This window comes from Mixophyes fleayi, chromosome 4 (assembly GCF_038048845.1).
Source record: "Mixophyes fleayi isolate aMixFle1 chromosome 4, aMixFle1.hap1, whole genome shotgun sequence".
In the NCBI taxonomy this organism is placed as follows: Eukaryota; Metazoa; Chordata; class Amphibia; order Anura; family Limnodynastidae; genus Mixophyes; species Mixophyes fleayi.
This window is the reverse complement of record NC_134405.1, coordinates 23,029,810-23,049,517: the sequence shown is the minus strand read 5'-3', so window position 1 is coordinate 23,049,517 and position 19,708 is coordinate 23,029,810. Positions and strand designations below refer to the sequence as shown.

At 41.5% G+C, this 19,708-nt stretch overlaps 1 protein-coding gene across 1 annotated transcript; it reads left to right on the top strand.

The window, feature by feature from the left end:
• The first annotated feature begins 390 nt into the window (after window positions 1-390).
• Window positions 391-16,892, top strand: LOC142150560 (extracellular calcium-sensing receptor-like). The gene is made up of 6 exons (XM_075205759.1): window positions 391-636; window positions 1,878-2,708; window positions 4,278-4,460; window positions 9,558-9,779; window positions 10,913-11,036; window positions 15,991-16,892. Exons 1-6 carry the CDS (start codon window positions 391-393, stop codon window positions 16,890-16,892), a joined length of 2,508 nt encoding a protein of 835 aa, XP_075061860.1.
• Window positions 16,893-19,708: the final 2,816 nt, after the last annotated feature.

The following is a 19,708-nucleotide window of genomic DNA, read 5'->3' as shown; positions in this document are numbered from 1 at the left end:
ACCAGGTGTTGTAGTAGATCCCTGGGAGAGGGATTATCTGCGGAATCAATATTATGGTCAGAGCAAACTGTAATGATTTCAGAGGTAGGATTCCTTGTGTTAACCTACATTGGCGCTGGCCAACCAAGGGTACGGAGTATAACATATTCCTCGGTTTTAACCAAAAACCCCCACAAGGTGAGATGGACTTAGCTGCCAACAACCCACAGGTCGCTGTCCTCTGACCTGCCTCAAGGTGCAACACACAATACTGAACACAGTAGGATAGGGAGGAAGTAACTGGTGGCAATCAGACACACTGAGTCTGAATAAGTACACACATGGATAATAATAGGTTCTGGTGGCAGGTGGAGTGTCAGAACAAGCCGGGGTCTGATACACAGGCGGAAAATGAAGAACAGAGACAGGCGGCAGATGGATAGTAAGAACGTTGCTGGAGTCTATTACACAGGAGGCAATGTGGTAGCAGAATCAGGAGGCAGATGGAGTGTCAGGAGGGAGCCACAGTCTGGTACACAAGCGGTCAATGAACAGGATAGCAACTCGGGGAGCAAGAGCAAAGGAACTGAAGATGGAACGGGGGTCAGACAAGCTGAGACATTTGTTGCTGTGACACTGCTGCAGTCTCAGAGTGAGGTTTATATACTCTGCAGAAAGGCTATGTCGTCTCCCAGCCAGGTCACGTGACCGCCGGAACCAGGAAATGCTGAGATCTACACGGAGGGAGAGAAAATCAGCAACACAGGAGTGTGAAGCAGGTAAGTTTGTGACAGTACCTCTTCCCTTAAGGGTGGACACTGGACACAATAAAAGGTTTATCAGGAATTTTCTTATGAAATTGCTTGAGGAGCCGAGGAGCATGAACATCAGTGGCTTTAATCCAGGAACGTTCCTCAGGACTGTAGCCCTTCCAGTCCACTAAAAACTGTAGGGAGCCTCTGGAAAATCGAGAATCCAAAATTTGGAGCAGGTAAGTTGTGACATTACTTTATCTAATGGGCTTGCTTCAGTTGGTGGCATACGGTCGTTAAATGTCGAAAATGCCCTGAATAACCCCCACACACAAACACCTTTTTAAAATATGGATGTCAATGAAAGACGCTTTGCAAACTGACAAGTATTAGGAAATAGAAAAGATTAGAATACATAGCATTATTTTGCGGTGTGCAGCTGAATCTAACACGCAAACACCTTTTTTTAAATATAGATGACACTGAATAACTTTGAAAATTGACAAGTGTTGAAAAAAAAAAGATTAGAATATATAGTGTTTTTTTAGGGTGAGCAGCTTTTTTTTATAAATTACTTCAGATGTCACTGCACCACACAAGATTACTTTCACCAGAAAAACTTTACATTTTAGAAGAAATAAATCTATTTTTTTATTCTGCGTCTAATAGACATACAGCAAAAGCACACTGTTTTCCTCCACTAAATAAATATACTACTTAGTTCAGAATGATATTTAACTCAGTCTAAGTATACACTAGTACTAATCTCAGGGTTTGCAAAGAAAATTTCTCGGAAATTAGGCTTTGAGATCTGTAATTGGTGTAGGAAACGGAGCCACGATTTATTTTTACTCAGATCCTGTTGGATTTTACAAAATCTGAACTGCTTATCTCTAGATATAAGTGAGCGTATTTGCTCATTATGGAAGTGTGGTACCAATAAAAGTGGATAGTATGTCTGACAATACCAAGTGACAATCATTGAAGCATACCTTCTGTGTAAATGGATCATTCTATATATCTATCTGTGCATGTGTATATATATATATATATATATATATATATATATATATATATATATATAGTTTACATATTAGGATAAAAGTGTTCACATCATAAGTTTATTGTTAATGTTCTTACTTTCAGATCAGTCCAATTTCAAGTGTTTCTCTACTGAGTAACCAGAAAATGTTTCCATCTTTCTTCAGGGCTGTTCCAAGTGATAAAATGCAGTCTATGGGACTGGCTCAGCTTGTTTTGAGCTTTGGTTGGACTTGGATTGGTCTCATCGCTACAGACAATGATTATGGTCTTTTGGGAATTCAGCCAATCAAAGAAGAGCTAATCAAGGCTGGGGCATGTGTAGCTTTTATAGAATATATACGTCTGGGTCAACCAAATCACAATGCTCCACATATAGTCAAGGTTATTAAGGAGTCAACAGTTAAGGTGGTTATTGTATTCTCTGTTGAAGCTGATTTTGTTCCAGTTGTGAATGAAATGTTGAAACAGAACATCACAGGGAGGATTTTTATTGGAAATGCAGGTTGGTCCAGATCCGTCTTATTATCAACAAGAATTTATTTTCATGTCTTATCTAGCGTTCTTGGCTTAGCTGGTAGCAATTATGTGGTCCCAGGATTAAGTCAGTTCCTCAGCAAGATACATCCTTCTGAGTCTATGGGGGAGAACTGGGTGAATCTGTATTGGGAGAAAGTTTTCAAATGCAAATTTCTTTATGGGAAAAATCTTACTGGTTCTTTGGAGACGCCAGTAAAAGAATGCACAGGAGAAGAAAGTTTAGATAATGTCAAGAACAGTCCCACCTACATCAGCAGCTTCAAATTTTCTTATTATACATATGATTCTATAAATGTTTTGGCTAAAGCTTTGGAAGACCTGAAAAGCTGCAAGGAGGGTGACGGGCCATTTTCTCACGGAACCTGTGCAGATATTTGGAATTTCAAACCATGGCAGGTACAATAATGTCTACATTTTAGAGTAGAATATGATTAAGAAGCCTACTCATAAAGCCCTAAACCATGTGGAAACTGCCTTTTAAGTAAAATGATAATTTAAAAAAAATCCTAATGCAGAAAATGTTGGAAATATCTCCTGCATTAGGCATAGTACCGCATAATACAGCTATTCTCATAATATTCAAAGGGAATGTGAGTAATTTTATTAAGTACCGAAAAGCTGCCGAAAAGCTTAGCTGTTCAGAACTTGACCCTGATGGCTAATGACATCTGAAGATGGCGCTGGCCATTCAATCCTATGAAGAGAGCATTGCAGGAGAGGAATCCTTGGATACATTTTCAACAGCCTTACTCTCTCCCCTGCACTGTTTAACGCAAATGACAACTGCGCATTCGAGACTTTTATAGGGCAGCATGGTGGCTAAGTGGATAGTACTTCTGTCTTACAGCACTGGGGTCATGAGTTAAATTCCCGACCATGGCCTTATCTGAGAGGAGTTTGTATTTTCTCCCCATGCTTGCGTGGGTTGCCTCCGGGTGCTCCGGTTTCCTCCCACACTCCAAAAACATACTGGTTGGTTAATTGGCTGCTAACAAATTGACCCTAGACTGTGTGTCTGTCTATCTGTCCGTGTGTGTGTGTGTAAGGAAATTTAGACTGTAAGCCCCAATGGGGCAGGGACTGATGTGAGTGAGTTCTCTGTACAGCGCTGCGGAATTAGTGGCGCTATATAAAAAAATGATAATAATAATAATAATAATAATAGTAAATTCCCATTGCGATGGCAAGCAAATATCCGAAAGCAAATATCCGAAAGCAAATATCCAAAAATTCTTAAATAGGCCCCTAATACTGCATTCACATTGCCTCCCCAGCAATATCCTGGGTATATGAACCTGGGATATTGCTAGGTGACTGAGCCTCCCACCCCGGAAAATGTCCGGGTCGTCTGGGTCTCCCTGGTAACACAAGCTTTGATTGGCTCCTCTAGTGATGTTGATTTTTTTTTTTTTCTTTTTAACTTTCAATAGTTGTCAATGAGACTGGCATACACCTGGGTCGCACCTGGGAATAACCCTGCAAAAGGCCTGGGTCTAATGCCACGGTCATCCAACCCGGGTAGATGCAGGTGACCCGTTCACACTCAGCCTTGTCCCGGGTTGCAGGGACTCACCCCGGCAATAACCCAGGTTTTTGTGGCAGTGTGAACGGGGTATAAGTCTCATATAAATATTATTTGTTCATATGTACTATTTATGTTGCGCAGTTGTATGAAATGTTGCATCTTCAGTTTAGTAACAACTGAGCAAATTTCACGATTCAGAATGTCCTTACAAATAACATCCTGGTGACTCATTTACTTGAAACAGCAAAAATGTGAAACCACTTTTGGCTTTGATTCTATTTCTATGGCAATGTCATTGTGAACTTTATGTTAACTTCTTGTTTTGATCTTTTGCTTTTAATCCCTATTGTGGAACAAGGACCATTTGTGGAACATTAGGTAAATTTAAAGTATCCTTCTATTCCTGTCAACAAATGATTTTCTTCTTCTCCTCTACACAGCTCACAAATTATATAAGGAAAGTCAGATTCACACCTGCAGGCTATGGTATTGTGAACTGGCAGCTGAGTCCAGAAGGGACTGTGAAGCAAATTCAAATCGGCAATTATAGTCCTACAGCAATTCCAGATCAAGCTCTGACCATCGACTCAAGTCTGTTACTGTGGTCTATGGGAAGTCAACAGGTGAGAATGAAATTCCAGTCCATTTGTGCAGAAATATTCTTCATTACACACACACACTGCCAGGGCTTTTCTCAGCATCCATGCAGGGTTCTCATGTCTCTCTCTTCATCTGTATGTATATATATATATATATATATATATATATATATATATATATATATATAGGTATACACATTTCCAAGTCCATTAATTTATAGAAAGAGAAAGTTTGTACAACTGAAATTGTAATATGTAAATGTCTGAGAAATGAATATGCACATATAACATAAATTTTATATCATGAATAATCTATATATGTCTAATCTGTGGAAGACCAATATATTTCAGTAATTTTCTGCGAAATTACCATTCCAAAAAATTTGTTAAAAATCAAACTTCTATATCAAATATCCTCTACTATGTTTCATATAAGTGACAGTTCTCATTGCATTGGTTTCAGTCTGTTCAGATACTTCCCAATTTGTTCATAAATCAGGAATGTATTCCTTCATATGAGAAAATAATGCACTAGACCAGTGTTGGCTAACCTGTGACACTCCAGGTGTTGTGAAACTACAAGCCCCAGCATGCTTTGCCAGTTATCAGCTAGTTATCTACCGGCAAAGCATGCTGGGGCTTGTAGTTTCACAACACCTGGAGTGTCACAGGTTAGCCATAACTGCACTAGACGCTACATAAAGGAGGGAATACAACCTCAGCCATCAGGCAGCTGATAATGATCTCATTGTAATATATTAGTTCCATTTAATTGTGTTGTGACTTGTTGAATGAAGTAGGCACAGCTGCATTTTGGTTAATTAATTAACAATCACTCCTTATAGCGAATTAATATAATAGTGAAATACATTTCTATAGATGAAAGTGTAGTATTTGTAATTGTTGGTAATTGTTCATAGTAATAAATAAATCAATAAAATTCAATTAATAAATGAGAAGGCAACTGGGAGGCACAGAGTTATTGACCTAAATATTAGGACCCAATTCAAAAGTCAGCATATAAACAAAGGCTAATAAATACGTACCAAATATATAATTAAATATGAAGAATAAATAAAATGTAAAAAATCACGCACTAACATTGATGACAGCGTAGTGATATGAAATAACATATAGAAATATACAACCCAAGAATACATTTATTCTTACTAATATATTGAAATACAATAATTGTGCGGTGACTTTATGAATAAAACAGTCACATTAAAAGTATAGTGTTAAGGCTGGAATTCCTCTAGTCAGCTGGAGAATTCAAGTGCATGGAGTGAAAGGTTGTTAACGACCTGTAAAATGGGGAACACCTCTCTAAATATCTTCTCCACTCCCGCCAACTCAATTAAATAATCAGATCTCACAACATATAATCTCACTTTCCCACTTCTATGCAAAACTACGTACACTTAGTTGCCTAATTCGCACGTAAAAATGACCACCCCACACACCCCAACTGTGCTCACCCCACTGTAAGGACTTACCTGCTCCATGCTCCCGTCCCGCTGCCACTCACGCTGTCTGGCTTCCGGGCAAGCGGCTCTCCTGCACTGTGGTCAAGTAACCACTAGGTGGGGACTTTAAAACCCCCTTGCTATTTAGTTCAGCTTTGATTTGTTGCTCTGACCCGGCCTGAGCCAGAGCAACAGTTCCTGTAGGGCGTCTGACAGTTTTCCCGCTCACAGTACCCTTACCTTATTCTCAGTGTATTTTGTGCCTTGTGCGACTGCTAGACCTCCTGCGTATGACCCTGGCTGCCTGACCAACGTTTCTGGATTACCCCTGGTGCTGTGTCCTTTTATCTGATCTTCTACGTTTGACCTTTGCCTATTTCCCTGACTCTGGTTCCAGATACCTCCTTTTGTACTGTACAGCCTGTTAGTGTATCAGACCTCGGGCTACCTCAGATTTCCCTTCTGTACTGCAGTGCCAGATAGTGTACCATCTTCAGATTGTTGACCAAGTTGCCTATCACAGCCTCCCATTGCTATTCCAACTACATCATGGGGCTAATTCAGGCACTGCAACCTGCAAACCTCCAGTGGCACAGTCCAAACCACCTTGCGGAAATTCTTGGTGAAGGCCAGGAGGTTTGTGAGACTCCATACCCTGGAGAGAAGCCTGCGCTAACCCTGTCTGATAGTGTCGTTATTTCTGAGAGTGTAACACAAGCACTACATGCATTTGTAACACCGCCTACAGTGGTACCTTGGACAAAAAATGTATGCGCATTTCCATAATAATGGGTGCATTTCTGCAGCATTGCAAAAGTGCAATACTGCAGAGCAAATTATGTTTTGGGATGTCATGTCTCTAGTTTTGCAGAAATGCACCCATTTTTTATGGAAATGTGCTTAAATTTGTTGGCCAGAGTACCAGTGTAGGCGGTGGTACAAATGCATGTAGTGTTTGTGTTAGACTCTCAGAAGTAGCGACAAAATTAAGCGCATTTCCATTAAAAATGGGTACATTTCTGCAAAACTAGACAGATGACATTGCAAAATATAATTTGCACCATACTTACATACTTTCTCGAAGCTCTTTCCGGGAGAGTGGTGTGACTGGACGGTGGGAGGGGGCGGGGCGTGGCCAAACACATCATTTTGGCCCCGTCCCCACGACGGAAATGCTGTTTTTTCGCGGGGGGCGGGGCCAAAATGACGCGATTCACTGCGATTCGCGTCATTTAGTGGTGGCAGGATGCGGGAGATTTGCCACCTCTCCCGGGAGTCCGTGAGACCGATCCGAATTTCGGGAGTCTCCCGGACATTCCGGGAGAGTTGGCAAGTATGATTTGTACTGCAGCATTGCACTCTTGCAAAGGAAACTACCTTTATTGTATCAGAAGAAGACATGCTTTATAATGTAACTGGGAAGAGTGCAAAACTCCGTCAATGACTAAGTGACTAACACATGAAATTAGAGAAACACATACTGAGGTTTTTTTCCAAAAAGGTTTTTTTCCTGTTTTGCAAAAAGTCTCCGTATTTCAGTATTTTTGGGAGAGTGTAACTTAGTGCACAGGGTGTTTTAAGACTAGGGGGTAAATGTATCAAACTCTGATTTTTTCAGGGATTAAAAATTGCAGCAAATTGCAGATGATAACCCGCAAATTTAGTCCCCAAGTCACGAAATTCATCAAGCTGATCTTTAAAATCGCTGGTCATTTCTCGCGATATGCTTGGATTTCGAACATGCCCGTGTTTAGCTAACTCTCCCGTTTTTAGGTTAAAATTGCCATAAACAACATGCTGCTTCCTAGCTGCGAGATCAGTAAATATATTACTGTTACACTGCCCTGCCTATACAGCCGGAGTTCCCAGCGGCTGTCAATAGTGTAAAATAGATAAATGTTGAAAAAAAATGTGTGGGGTCCCCCCGCCCGAGCACTATTAACCATAGTGCTGCCAGCCTACTGCTAGTTGAGCAAAAATCTGGGAAAAATTTGCGTGGTGTCCCCCCGATTTCCATGCAACCAACTCTAGGCAAACCAGCCAGGGTGGTTGGTATTATAGCAGGGGCACGTGGCAGGGGTCCCCCTACCACAATGACGTGCCAAACCCAGGTTGAACTGGGCTGGATTTCCTAGGGAGTGAGGTCCACAAAAAAAACGTGCAGGCGCCCCTCTAAGAATATCCAGCCCAATTCTGAAAGCACTAGGGCTCTTCCTACACCCCTGGGCGGTGGGTGTAGGTTAATAACGACAAATAAATTGATAAAAAAACAAACTTAATCCATTTTTGTTTGTGGAACTACAATTCCCAGCCAGGCCGGGCTGCCCTAAACAGTCTGGGTGTGCTGATGCTTGTATAACTAAAAGGCAGCCAGGTCATGCTGGCACTTGGAGAACCACAAGTGCCAACATGGCCTGACAGCCATGGCTGGCTGCGACCTGTAGTTCCACAAAGCAAAATGTTAAAAAAAACACCACACCCTGTTTAACACCACAAAAAAATTAATAAAATTAAAAAAACAATAAACACAACCTATTTATTATTAAAAATAATAAAACCCAATATGCTCACCAATAAGATGTCTTCTTCTTTTGTCAGCAGCTTTTAATCTAAAATTGTTTGTCAACCATGTCCAAAAATATTTGTTTTTCAAAATGTCCATGCTTGAATTACATCTGCTTATGTTCGGGTCACAATGACACCCATATTTGTATTCCAATATGTCCATGCTTGTAATAACATCGTCATATCTTCTGGTCACAATTTTTTTTCCAACTGTTTTTATGCCTTTTTATTGACTTTTTTTCTAGAACACAGCAGAGATTTTATATTCATTCCAATAAATAGGGTTTGAGTTTCTGCACAAATATACAGTTAGATGGTAGCAAAAGATTAGTTACCTGATTTTTGATGGTTCAATCCCAACACTTGGTAGGCTCCAAGTGCAGGTTCTAGGCTCAGCCATTACCTAGAACTAGATGTCTCCCAATGCTTGATCAAGCAGAGTACCAAGGATTTATCTGGCAAACATAATCTACAATCAGACAGGGTCAGTACACAGTGAGGCAATATATAATAAGCTAGGTTCCAAGGGTTAATCCAATAAGCGTAGTCCACAATAAGGCCAGATCAGTACACAGAGATGCAGCATATAATAAGCAATTTTGCAAGTGTTAATCTAATAAGTGCAGTCAGATAGTCAGGGAAGGTCAGTACACAGGAGATCAGAAGCAAGCAGGTTAACAGGGAGTAGGAGAAAGGAACTGGAATACCGAATTACCTTGCAATTGCTGTAGTGAAGAGGAGTCTTCTTTATAATACCGGCCAGGTGATGCTTGTCAGAGGGCTTTCAGAGGAGTCCAGAAGTCTACACATGCACAGAATCATCATCATCATCATCAGCAGCAATCTATATAGCAGCACTAATTTTGCAGCGCTGTACAGAGAACTCACTCATATCAGTCCCTGTCCCAGTGGATCTTGCACTCTAAATTCCCTGAAATACACACACACACACACACACACACACACACACACACACACACACACACACACACACACACACACACACACAGTCTGAAAGAGACTAAGGTCAACTTAATAGCAGCCAATTAACCTTCTGAATTCTAAACTTCCAGTCTGTTTTTCTTTGGAGTGTGGGAGGAAACCGAAGGACCCAGAGGAAACCCAAGACAACAGGGGGAGAGCAAACAAACTTCTCACAGATAAGGCCACGAGAATGCCCGGAAGATATTACCTGGGGACCCAGACAGTTGCCAGCGCTGCCTTTCTCATAGATGTCAGGCAACAGCTTGAAAGCACCGATAATATTACAGATGGGCAAGCCGTGAGAAAAGACTTGCCTGAACAAACAAAAGTATGGCATGCCCGGGAAGATGAAGGGCATACCGCTGTTGCTGTTACTTTTACTCCTGACATATGGAAAACATTATTATGTTATACTGATTTCTTGGAAAGATTCATTGTCACTATAGTTTCCTTATGGGTCCGTTATCAATTAATGATACATGTCAAAGTATTGTTACAATGTATTTTTACCTATTAGTAATATTCTTGCCCTTGTAGGTACCACAACTATTGTAATTTTTAGCGAAAACATTTGTGGTTTGTGCAATGAAATATAGATCACTATTAATCTGTGACCTCAGGTATCTATAAGTAAACAATCCAAGCTATCTACAAAAACAGGCATCTAAAGCATAGCCCAATAAACGTTAACCCCTTGTTTACACACACAGTAATCTCAAGTGTTATCTTAAACACTTACAATCTTTGGGAAGCAACATGCTCTCACTAATATGTAATTTTTCTAAGTATCCTGTTTAGCAAATAATGATGACATTTTGTTTGATGCTTGATAGTAAATATAGTGTATTGTTGTATCTGTCCATTTGCATAGTCACATACCATGCGTGATAAGACAGTTCAATCCATCGGGTCCTGTCTGCCAGGATATATGTCCACTACTGTCTCATTTAATACAAATGCACAGTCCTTGGGTGATACGAGTAGAGCATGGTGGATGGTCATAAAATGCACAACAAAATAAATAGACCCCATATAACCCTCAAAAATTATTATTATATAAAATGTTGTTGTGTTAAACTAGTGCATAACAAAACTAGACTGTAACTAGAATGTTTATAGTGTTACTGTTATTTATAGTAAAGTTAACAATAATCCCATGACCCAACATATGACACTAACGAGCTATCCACACTGTTGACTATTTGTGTTGTTTTTGTCTTCAAGACCAAGGGGTAAATGTATCAAGCTGAGAGTTTTCCGGCGGGTTTGAAAAACCAATCAGATTCTAGCTATCATTTATTTAGTACATTCTACAAAATGATAGCTAGAATCTGATTGGTTGCTATAGGCAACATCTCCACTTTTCAAACCCGCCAGAAAACTCTCAGCTTGATACATTTACCCCCTAATGTCTATTAAAAAGAACCTAATTAATATAATAAGATTACATATTATCCCCAGGTCCCTCGCTCGGTCTGCAGTGAGAGTTGTCCTCCAGGATTCAGGAAAGCTGCTAGAACAGGACAACCTGTCTGCTGCTTTGATTGTGTCCAATGTCTACAAGGAGAAATATCTAACCAGACAGGCAAGTCAAGGACTTTCTCATGTACCCAGATGAAGTGGTTGAAGTGGGGGTTTACATAGTGCTATGCCATACCGACACTTCTCCTGCTGAAATCATTGTACCACTAACAAATTCCATTCACTTACATTCCCATTACATTGTTCATACCACCACCTCAAATTTCCACTTCGACAATTGTCCAGAGATTCATTGGAACTGAAAAGTAATCCTGGAGGTGACAGTAGATTATCTATGTTAAAAATTATGTAAATGTATTCATCAAAATTTTTTAGATACACAAAGATCCCTTCCAGAGTCCTTGTACTACATTCCAAGAAATGTTGTATTTTTTATCATGATTTCCATACAACCTAATAATATCAGGGCTTGTGTAGACCCCAAAACCCGCAACTGATTACCATTTGTACTCTGTACATTTGAGGATTTCTTATGTAACTGTGAGTACAGCATGTGGTATAAGCTTTATCCTTAAATTACTATGATGATCATTCAAATAATGACATTTTAAATAGATTGTTTTGTTATTGTAATGAGTCTGGTGTTATCCTTACATTATGATGTACACATGAACATTGACTATTTTACTGAGAAGACATGTAGGTCGTTTGTACAATATACATTCATCTATTTATTTATACATTAACTTTGTCCTTAATGTAGAGTTCTTACTAGATTGAAAAACAAAAAAGATATCATCTAAGGAAATCATGTCATACTGCCCATGACAGCACCAGTGGCGGATCCGGGTGCCCTGATCGCCCCCCCCTAGCAGGGGCTTGCTGCCGGCGGCTGCACACTGTGCAGGTCCGTTCAGCAGTGACAGTGTGCTGCCCGGCTGCTCTGATTGTGTTTTAAACACAATCAGAGCAGCGGGGCAGCACACTGTCACTGCCGAGCGGACCTGCACATACTGTGCAGCCGCCGGCAGCCTTAGAAATTAGAAAGGGGACGGGGCCTAAATCCCCCCCCCCCCCCTAAAATCGCCCGGGGTATAGCAAAAGTCTGGATCCGCCCCTGGACAGCACTGATAAAATTCACCAAGTCAATTAATATCGGTTCCACTAACTCACATCTAGGGGTAAATGTATCATACTCCGGTTTCTTCAACTCACGGGAGTTCGGCGAGATGACAGCTAAAATTTAAAGTGGTGCTGCCTTGTAAAGGGAAACTTGCCTTTACAAGGCAGCGCCGCTTTAAAATTTAGCTGTCATCTCTCCGAACTCCCGCGAGTTGAAGAAACCGGAGTATGATACATTTACCCCCTAGAGTGCAGTGGCGATCGCCCCCCCTAGCAGACACTTGCTGCCGATGGCTGCACAGTATGTGCAGGTCCGTCCAGCCGTGACAGGCAGGGACAGTGTTCTGCCCGGCTGCTCTGATTGTGTTAAAAACACAATCAGAGCAGCCGGGCAGCACACTGTCCCTGCCTGTCACGGCTGGACGGACCTGCACATATTGTGCAGCCGTCGGCAGCCTAAACTGTTAGAAGGGGGCGGGGCCTAAATCGCCCCCCCTAAATCGCCCCGGGTACAGTAGTTTTCTAGATCCGCCCCTGCTAGAGTGTATATTGTGGCATTTCTATAACCTATAGTTACTCCTCACAATATACATATACTATATACTATAGAGATAAGCAACACTTTCGAAACTGTTCAATGGATTATTTGCCTCACTCCACATTTGGCTGAATGATTGATCTGTTATCATCTCAGATTTAGTCATAGACTATAAAATCAGTGAAATGAAAAATGATAAATGTAGTACAGTACAGCATTCCGTGTGATATAAAGCAATAGCAGATGAAGAAGATGGTATTGCTGCTGTAGAACAGCCTCCTCCACTGCAAAACTTGATCAGTGCACAATCTCACCATAGCTTTGTCTAACTATTATACTGTACACACAAGCAGCAAGAGACTCTCAGTGCCTTTGATTTGTGCACAAAACAACACATTAAGGGGTGAATGTATCAAACTGCGAGTTTACCAGCGTGTTGAAATCGCGGCAAAATTTGGAAATGTATTAAGCTACGATTTTGACACTCATGTTCAAAATCGCTGGTCATCTCTGGCGATTTTGAGCAATGTAAACACTCCCGAGTTTAGCTAACTCTCCTGCGTTTGGCAAACTCTCCTGTGTTGTAACAGTGAGTTGTAAACACATCACTGTTACACTGCCCCTGTCATACAGCTGCCGGAGCTCCGGCAGCTATAAAAACTGTAAAGAACAGATCAAAGTGAAAAAAAAAAAAAGCGTGGGGTCCCCCCTCTATTCCAGCTTAACCCTAGTGCTGCCTGACTAGTGCTGGTCCCGTGAAAATTGGGGAAAATTTTACGTGGGGTCCCCCCGATTTTCACTTTACCAGCACTAGGCAAACCAGCCAGGGTTGGCGGCACTATAGCAGGGGGACGCGCGGCAGGGATCCCCCTGCCATAATGACTAACCAACCCTAGACTGTTCAGTGCTGGGCTGGATTCCCTAGGGAGTGGGGTCCGCTGAAAAAAACGAGTGCCCCCCCCCCTAGAAAGAACTAGCCCAGTGCTGATAGCACTAGGTCTCTTCCTACTACCCCTGGGCTGTGGGTAGTAGGGTAATACGGCGGTAAATGGTTAAAAAAAAAAAACTGACACCAATTTTGTTTGTGGAACTACAAGTCCCAGCCAGCCAGGTTGCCCTAAAAACTGTGGGCATGCTGTTGCTTGTATAACTACAAGCACCAGCATACCCACGGCAGCCAGGGCATGTTGGCACTTGGAGAACCACAAGTGCCAACATGCCCTGACATCCCTGGCTGGCTGGGCGCTGTAGTTCCACAAAAAAAAAAGTTAACAAAACAACAACTCCCTCATACAAACCACACATATTTATTAAAAATAAAAAACCCACAATAAAGACACTAACCACCCTCTTTTTTACCACATCTATTTATTAAAAATAATAAAACCCAAATACTTACCAATGATGTCTTCTTTCTTCTTCCAAAGTGTCCTGGCTTGCCCCAGTCCCTTAATATTTATACTTCCATGTTGCCGGCTTGCCCCAGTCCCAGCCATTTTATACCTCCATAAAAGAATCTTGCCAAACTGGAACACTTCGCCCAGAAGGGGCCCATATTTGTAATATCCCGAATCTTTAGTCTTGATTGAAGCTCAAAAAAAAAAAAAAAACAGGAGCCGCCGCAAACACCTCCTACCTAGTAGGAGGTCCCTTCCGCAATGCTCTTACGCTGTTTGCGTAAGAGCAAAGTACTGTATTAATACCATATTACAGTACTTAGCTCTTACGCAAACAGCATAAGAGCATTGCGGAACGGACCTCCTACTAGGTAGGAGGTGTTTGCAGCGGCTCCTGGTTTGTTCGTTTTTTAGCTTCATTCAAGACTAAAGATTCGGGATATTACAAATATGTGCCCCTTCTGGGCGAAGTGTTCCAGTTGGCAAAGAATCGATTTTGGAGGTACAAATGGCTGGGACTGGGGCAAGCCCTCAAGATGGATGTACAAATAATAAGGGACTGGGGCAAGCCAGGAACATTGGTTTAAGAAAGAAGACATCATTGCTAAGTATTTGGGTTTATTTATTTTTATTAAATAGTTGTGGTTAAAAAGAGGGTGGTTAGTGTCTTTATTGTGGGGTTTTTATTTTTAATAAATATGTGTGGTTTGTATGAGGGTGTTGTTGTTTTGTTAACTTTTTTCTTTGTGGAACTACAGGGCCCAGCAAGCCAGGAATGTCAGGGCATGTTGGCACTTGTGGTTCTCCAAGTGCCAACATGCCCTGGCTGCCGTGGGTATGCTGGTGCTTGTAGTTATACAAGCACCAGCATGGCCACAGTTTTTAGGGCAACCTGGCTGGCTGGGACTTGTAGTTCCACAAACAAAATTGGTGTCAGTTAATTTTTTTCCACTATTTACCGCCGTATTACCCTACTACCCACAGCCCAGGGGTAGTAGGAAGAGACCTAGTGCTATCAGCACTGGGCTGGTTCTTTCTAGGGGGAGGGGGGGCCCGCTCGTTTTGTTCGGCGGACCCCACTCCCTAGGGAATCCAGCCCAGCGCTGAACAGTCTAGGGTTGGTTAGTCATTACGGCAGGGGGACCCCTGCCACGCGTCCCCCTGCTATAGTGCCGCCAACCCTGGCTGGTTTGCCTAGTGCTGGTAAAGTGAAAATCGGAGGAACTCCACGCAAATTTTTTCCCCGATTTTCACGGGACCAGCACTAGTCAGGCAGCACTAGGGTTAAGCATGAATAGTGGGGGGACCCCACGCTTTTTTTTTTTTTTTACTTTTATCTGTTCTTTCACTTTTTAACACTGCCAGGGCAGTGTAACAGTGATGTGTTTGTACAACACGCTGCTATCAAGCAGCGTGTTGTATCTGGCGTGTTTAGAAGCAAACCTGAGTTTGCTAACTCGCAGCTTCATACATTGGAGACTTGTATAGCTGCAGTGGCAAACAGTGGTGAGTTTGATCTCTGGCGATTTAGCAAGTAGCGATTTTGACAGAAGCACAACTCTGGCGATTTTGTATGAAATCTCAGCTTCATACATTGGCGAGTTTCAACTCTCCCGAGAAAATCGCTGGAGTTGCAAAATCGCAGCTTGATACATTTACCCCTAGATCTGCAAACATTGATGAAATTTATGATTTAACATTGTCTGGCCTTGTTCAGGTTTAATCAGGTCTTGCTCTTAGTCTGTTCAGATTTATTATTTCAATTAAACACACTCTAGATACATTTGTTTGACTAAATGAATCAGTTTAAATTTGCACATGGAACAAAAACTCTGCAAAGGAACAAAAAAACATTGTGTAATGAACCTTTTATACATTATAGTTTCAGTAGTGCAGGAAGTTAATATTATAAACTCAGTTCAATTGTTTCCTTTCAACATCACTCAACACAGTAATGCCATGTAGATTAGTAATGGTACCATATATGTTCTATCTTCCAGATTCAATTACCTGCATAAGGTGTCCTTGGGATCAGTGGTCAAATCCTGAGAAATCTAGATGTCTCCCAAAATCCATGGAGTTTCTGTCCTATGATGATGCATTGGGAGGAACTTTAGCTGCAATCAGCATAATATCCTCACTTATTCCAGCTCTTATTTTGAAGCTTTTCATCTTGTACAGACAAACACCTATAGTGAGAGCCAATAACTACTCTCTAAGTTGTCTTCTATTGATGTCACTGTGTCTCTGCTTCCTGTGCTCCGTAGTATTTATAGGTTACCCCCACCAGCATAAATGTCTCCTACGTCAGGTATTATTTGGCCTGGCCTTCACTTTATGTGTCTCAAGCATTTTGGCTAAGACTATCATGGTGGTGTTTGCTTTTATGGCCACTAGACCAGGCAGCAATCTGAGGAAATGGACCTCACCCCAAGTGTCCTACATGATTGTTTTTACCTGTTTCCTTCTACAATTCTTTTTATGCATCACTTGGTTGTCTGTAGCTTCTCCATTCCCACATTATAACACTAATACTAAACCTGAACTCATCATTGTTGAGTGTAATGAGGGATCACCTATTGCATTCTGGACCATGCTAGGTTATCTGTTTCTTCTGGCCACCATTAGTTTCATTGTAGCATTTCTGGCTCGAAATCTTCCTGACAGGTTTAATGAGGCCCAGTTTATTTCTTTCAGCATGTTGGCCTTCCTCAGTGTCTGGGTGGCTTTTATCCCAGCCTCCCTCAGTGCTCAGGGAAAATACACTGTGGCAATGGAAATATTTGCCATCTTGGCATCCAGTTGGGCTTTGGTGATCTGCATGTTTCTCCCCAAATGTTTCATTATATTGTTCAGGCCAAATAAGAATTGCAGACAACTCATAACTAAAAATAAAGATTAAAATCTACAACTGAAAAAAAGCTGAATTCATATTTAATAAATAACAACAGATACAATTGGTGAAATATATATAGAAGATTTATCAATCTATCTACCTATCTATGTATGTGTGTATATATATATATATATATATATATATATATATATATATATGAAGAAGTTTGTTTGTTGTGTGTATATAGGCAAATATCTTTGAGACCAGAGCACCGATTCGGATGAAACCAATGCCAGGTGGTCCACTTGGATCCTGGGCATGTTTTAAGGGGGTTAGGGTTTCGATTGGCCCTCCCGTTCAGCAGAACTTTGACCCAGGGAGCCAGGTCTGTGTTTTCCACTGGATGGATTGGACAAAAACTTCATAGACTGGTAACATTGGATCCCAGAAGATGTATTAGGGGGTTAAAGTCCCAGTCAGATCTCTTGTGTGTGTACACAGACAAGAAATTTGACCTGGGGAGCCTGTTCTGGGTCTTCCACTTGATAGATTTGGTTTGTTTGCCTGTCCGGTTATGCATTCAGATGCCTTTGCACCGAGCGAGTGGTGGTCCAGTTGGATCCGGGCCAGTTTTTAAGGTGGTCAGCGTCCCGTATGTACCTCCCGTTGGTGTACACTCAGCAGAACTTTGGATCCCAAAAGACGTATTAGGGGGTTAAGGTCCCTGTGGGATTTTCCGTTGGTGTGCGCTGGCCAGAACTTTGACCCGTGTAGCCTGTTCTGGCCCTTCCACTGGATGGATTTGGTTTCATTGTCTGTCCGGTTATGCATTCGGAAACCCCTGCAGCCATTGGGAAGATACCAATGTGAGGTAATCTAATGTGTGTAGTGGAAGAGCTTCTAAGCTGCTAATAATTTTTAAAATGTTGATATATACATCCAAGTCATTGTTAACTTAATAGCTTGAATATTTAAACATGTCAACGTCGAGTTCTTCAGCTAGTATATCATATTTTACTGTGTATAAAATATTTAATTTTTGACTTAGTCTCTGGATATGTTGCGTTTATCCCAAGAATGTTTAGTAATGATGTTTTTTTCTTTATTGTATCTCAGTGAAAAAGAAAGGTTTGCGTTGAAAATAATCATAGATGATTTCTAGTATAGTTTTGTATATAGTTCCTAAAATGTTCATAGAGAGGTTCAACAAATACTTCAACAAAGTGGCTCTGGATTATAGTAAAGAAGAAAAAGAAAAATGCAGTAGTAGGTACAATAGATGTGTTAGGAACTCCAGCAGCCAATACCCCAAAACCCGGAGTCTGCTCCAAAAGTCTGGTGTTCACTGTAGCCCCTAGTGGTGGGGACAGACTTGGCTGCACACTAACGGAGAGTCATGAGATGGGTAGCAGCTGCGGAGAACCCAGGAATGAGGAGTAATGGCAGACAGCGAATCCAGTAAACTAGCCGAGGTCAGAGGTAACTTGCAAGCAGGAATAGTCGGAAAACACATCAAAGGTCGGGGTCACCGGCACGGTAGCGAGATCCAAGTTACAGGCTGAAAGGTCAAGGGTCACAGGCAAACAGGCAGAGTCAAAGTCCAGGCAGGGGTCATACACAAGAAATCAATCCACAGGTTGTCACCAGCACAATACAGGAGCAGGCTAGCTGACAGGCAAACTGAATGCAATAACCGGCAGGGAGGCTAAGCCCTCCCTGCCTTATATAGTAACATGGGCCAATCAGGGCTTATCCCTGTGATGATTGACAAAGTGAGGGGCCAAACAGATAAGGCCATATTAATTAGCCCACAGGCAGACAATTAGCGCATGCGCCCGGCTTCAGCACTTGCCGAGGCGCAGCGCTTCTTACACTCGGCGTCCGGCCATTGCTTGACAACGGCCGGGCCTGAGTAACAGAAAATGATGTCCTGGCTGTCTCCATGACGATCAGGACGCTCGCCGGGACCGGAAGTGAGTCTCGGCAGAGCCCGCGGCTGCCGCGGCTCCTAACAAGATGGAAAGTGATAATTCCACACAGGATTATCCACCAGAGACCTCTATAATATACGTACATGGGTAATATGGGTACAGTGATTGGAACTTAGGGATATACTCTTAGTACACCACGTGGGTAATGACAGAATAAAAATCCCTTTAAATACACTTACTCTATGAACATAGAGTCATATAATCAAGCACAGTGTCTTCAGCTAATGTTACATTTATTCTACAAACTGTTTGAAACTCTCATGCTCAATGTCATAAATCATAAAAGACAAAAAGCATAATATCCTTAAAAAATGAATTTATTACACATAAAACAATTAATAAAACAAAGATTATATAATGCAAAGAATGACTGATACTGCATTTTTCTTTTTCTTCTATACTAACATCCGGAGACACTTTGTTGAAGTATTATTGGACCTCTCTACTCTGGACATTTTAGAAACTATATACAAAAGTATTTGAAAAAGACGTTTATTCTGGAGTGCACTATTCTAAACACTGGAACGGATATATGTTTAGAATCATTAGAGACCAACATGTGTCAATTTGGTTTCTTGGATCCTTTCTATGTATAGTTATAACCTTATAGCTTACCAGACGGATGACTGGTTTACAGTATGTGAGGGAATGGTGTCTACCAAGGCTGAACAGCCTACCGTGTTCCCCTGCGTGTGGGTAAATATTTACACCCAGGCAGATATCCAACTTAAACGATGGTAGCTTTTATTAATAGAACAGTAACAACAGGCACAAAACCAACATATGTACAGGAGTAACAATTACAGGTATGCACAATGGACATGAGAGTAGTACATACAATACAATACCGGTCCTATTATGGCCATCTTTGGAAATCCGACTATAGGCTTA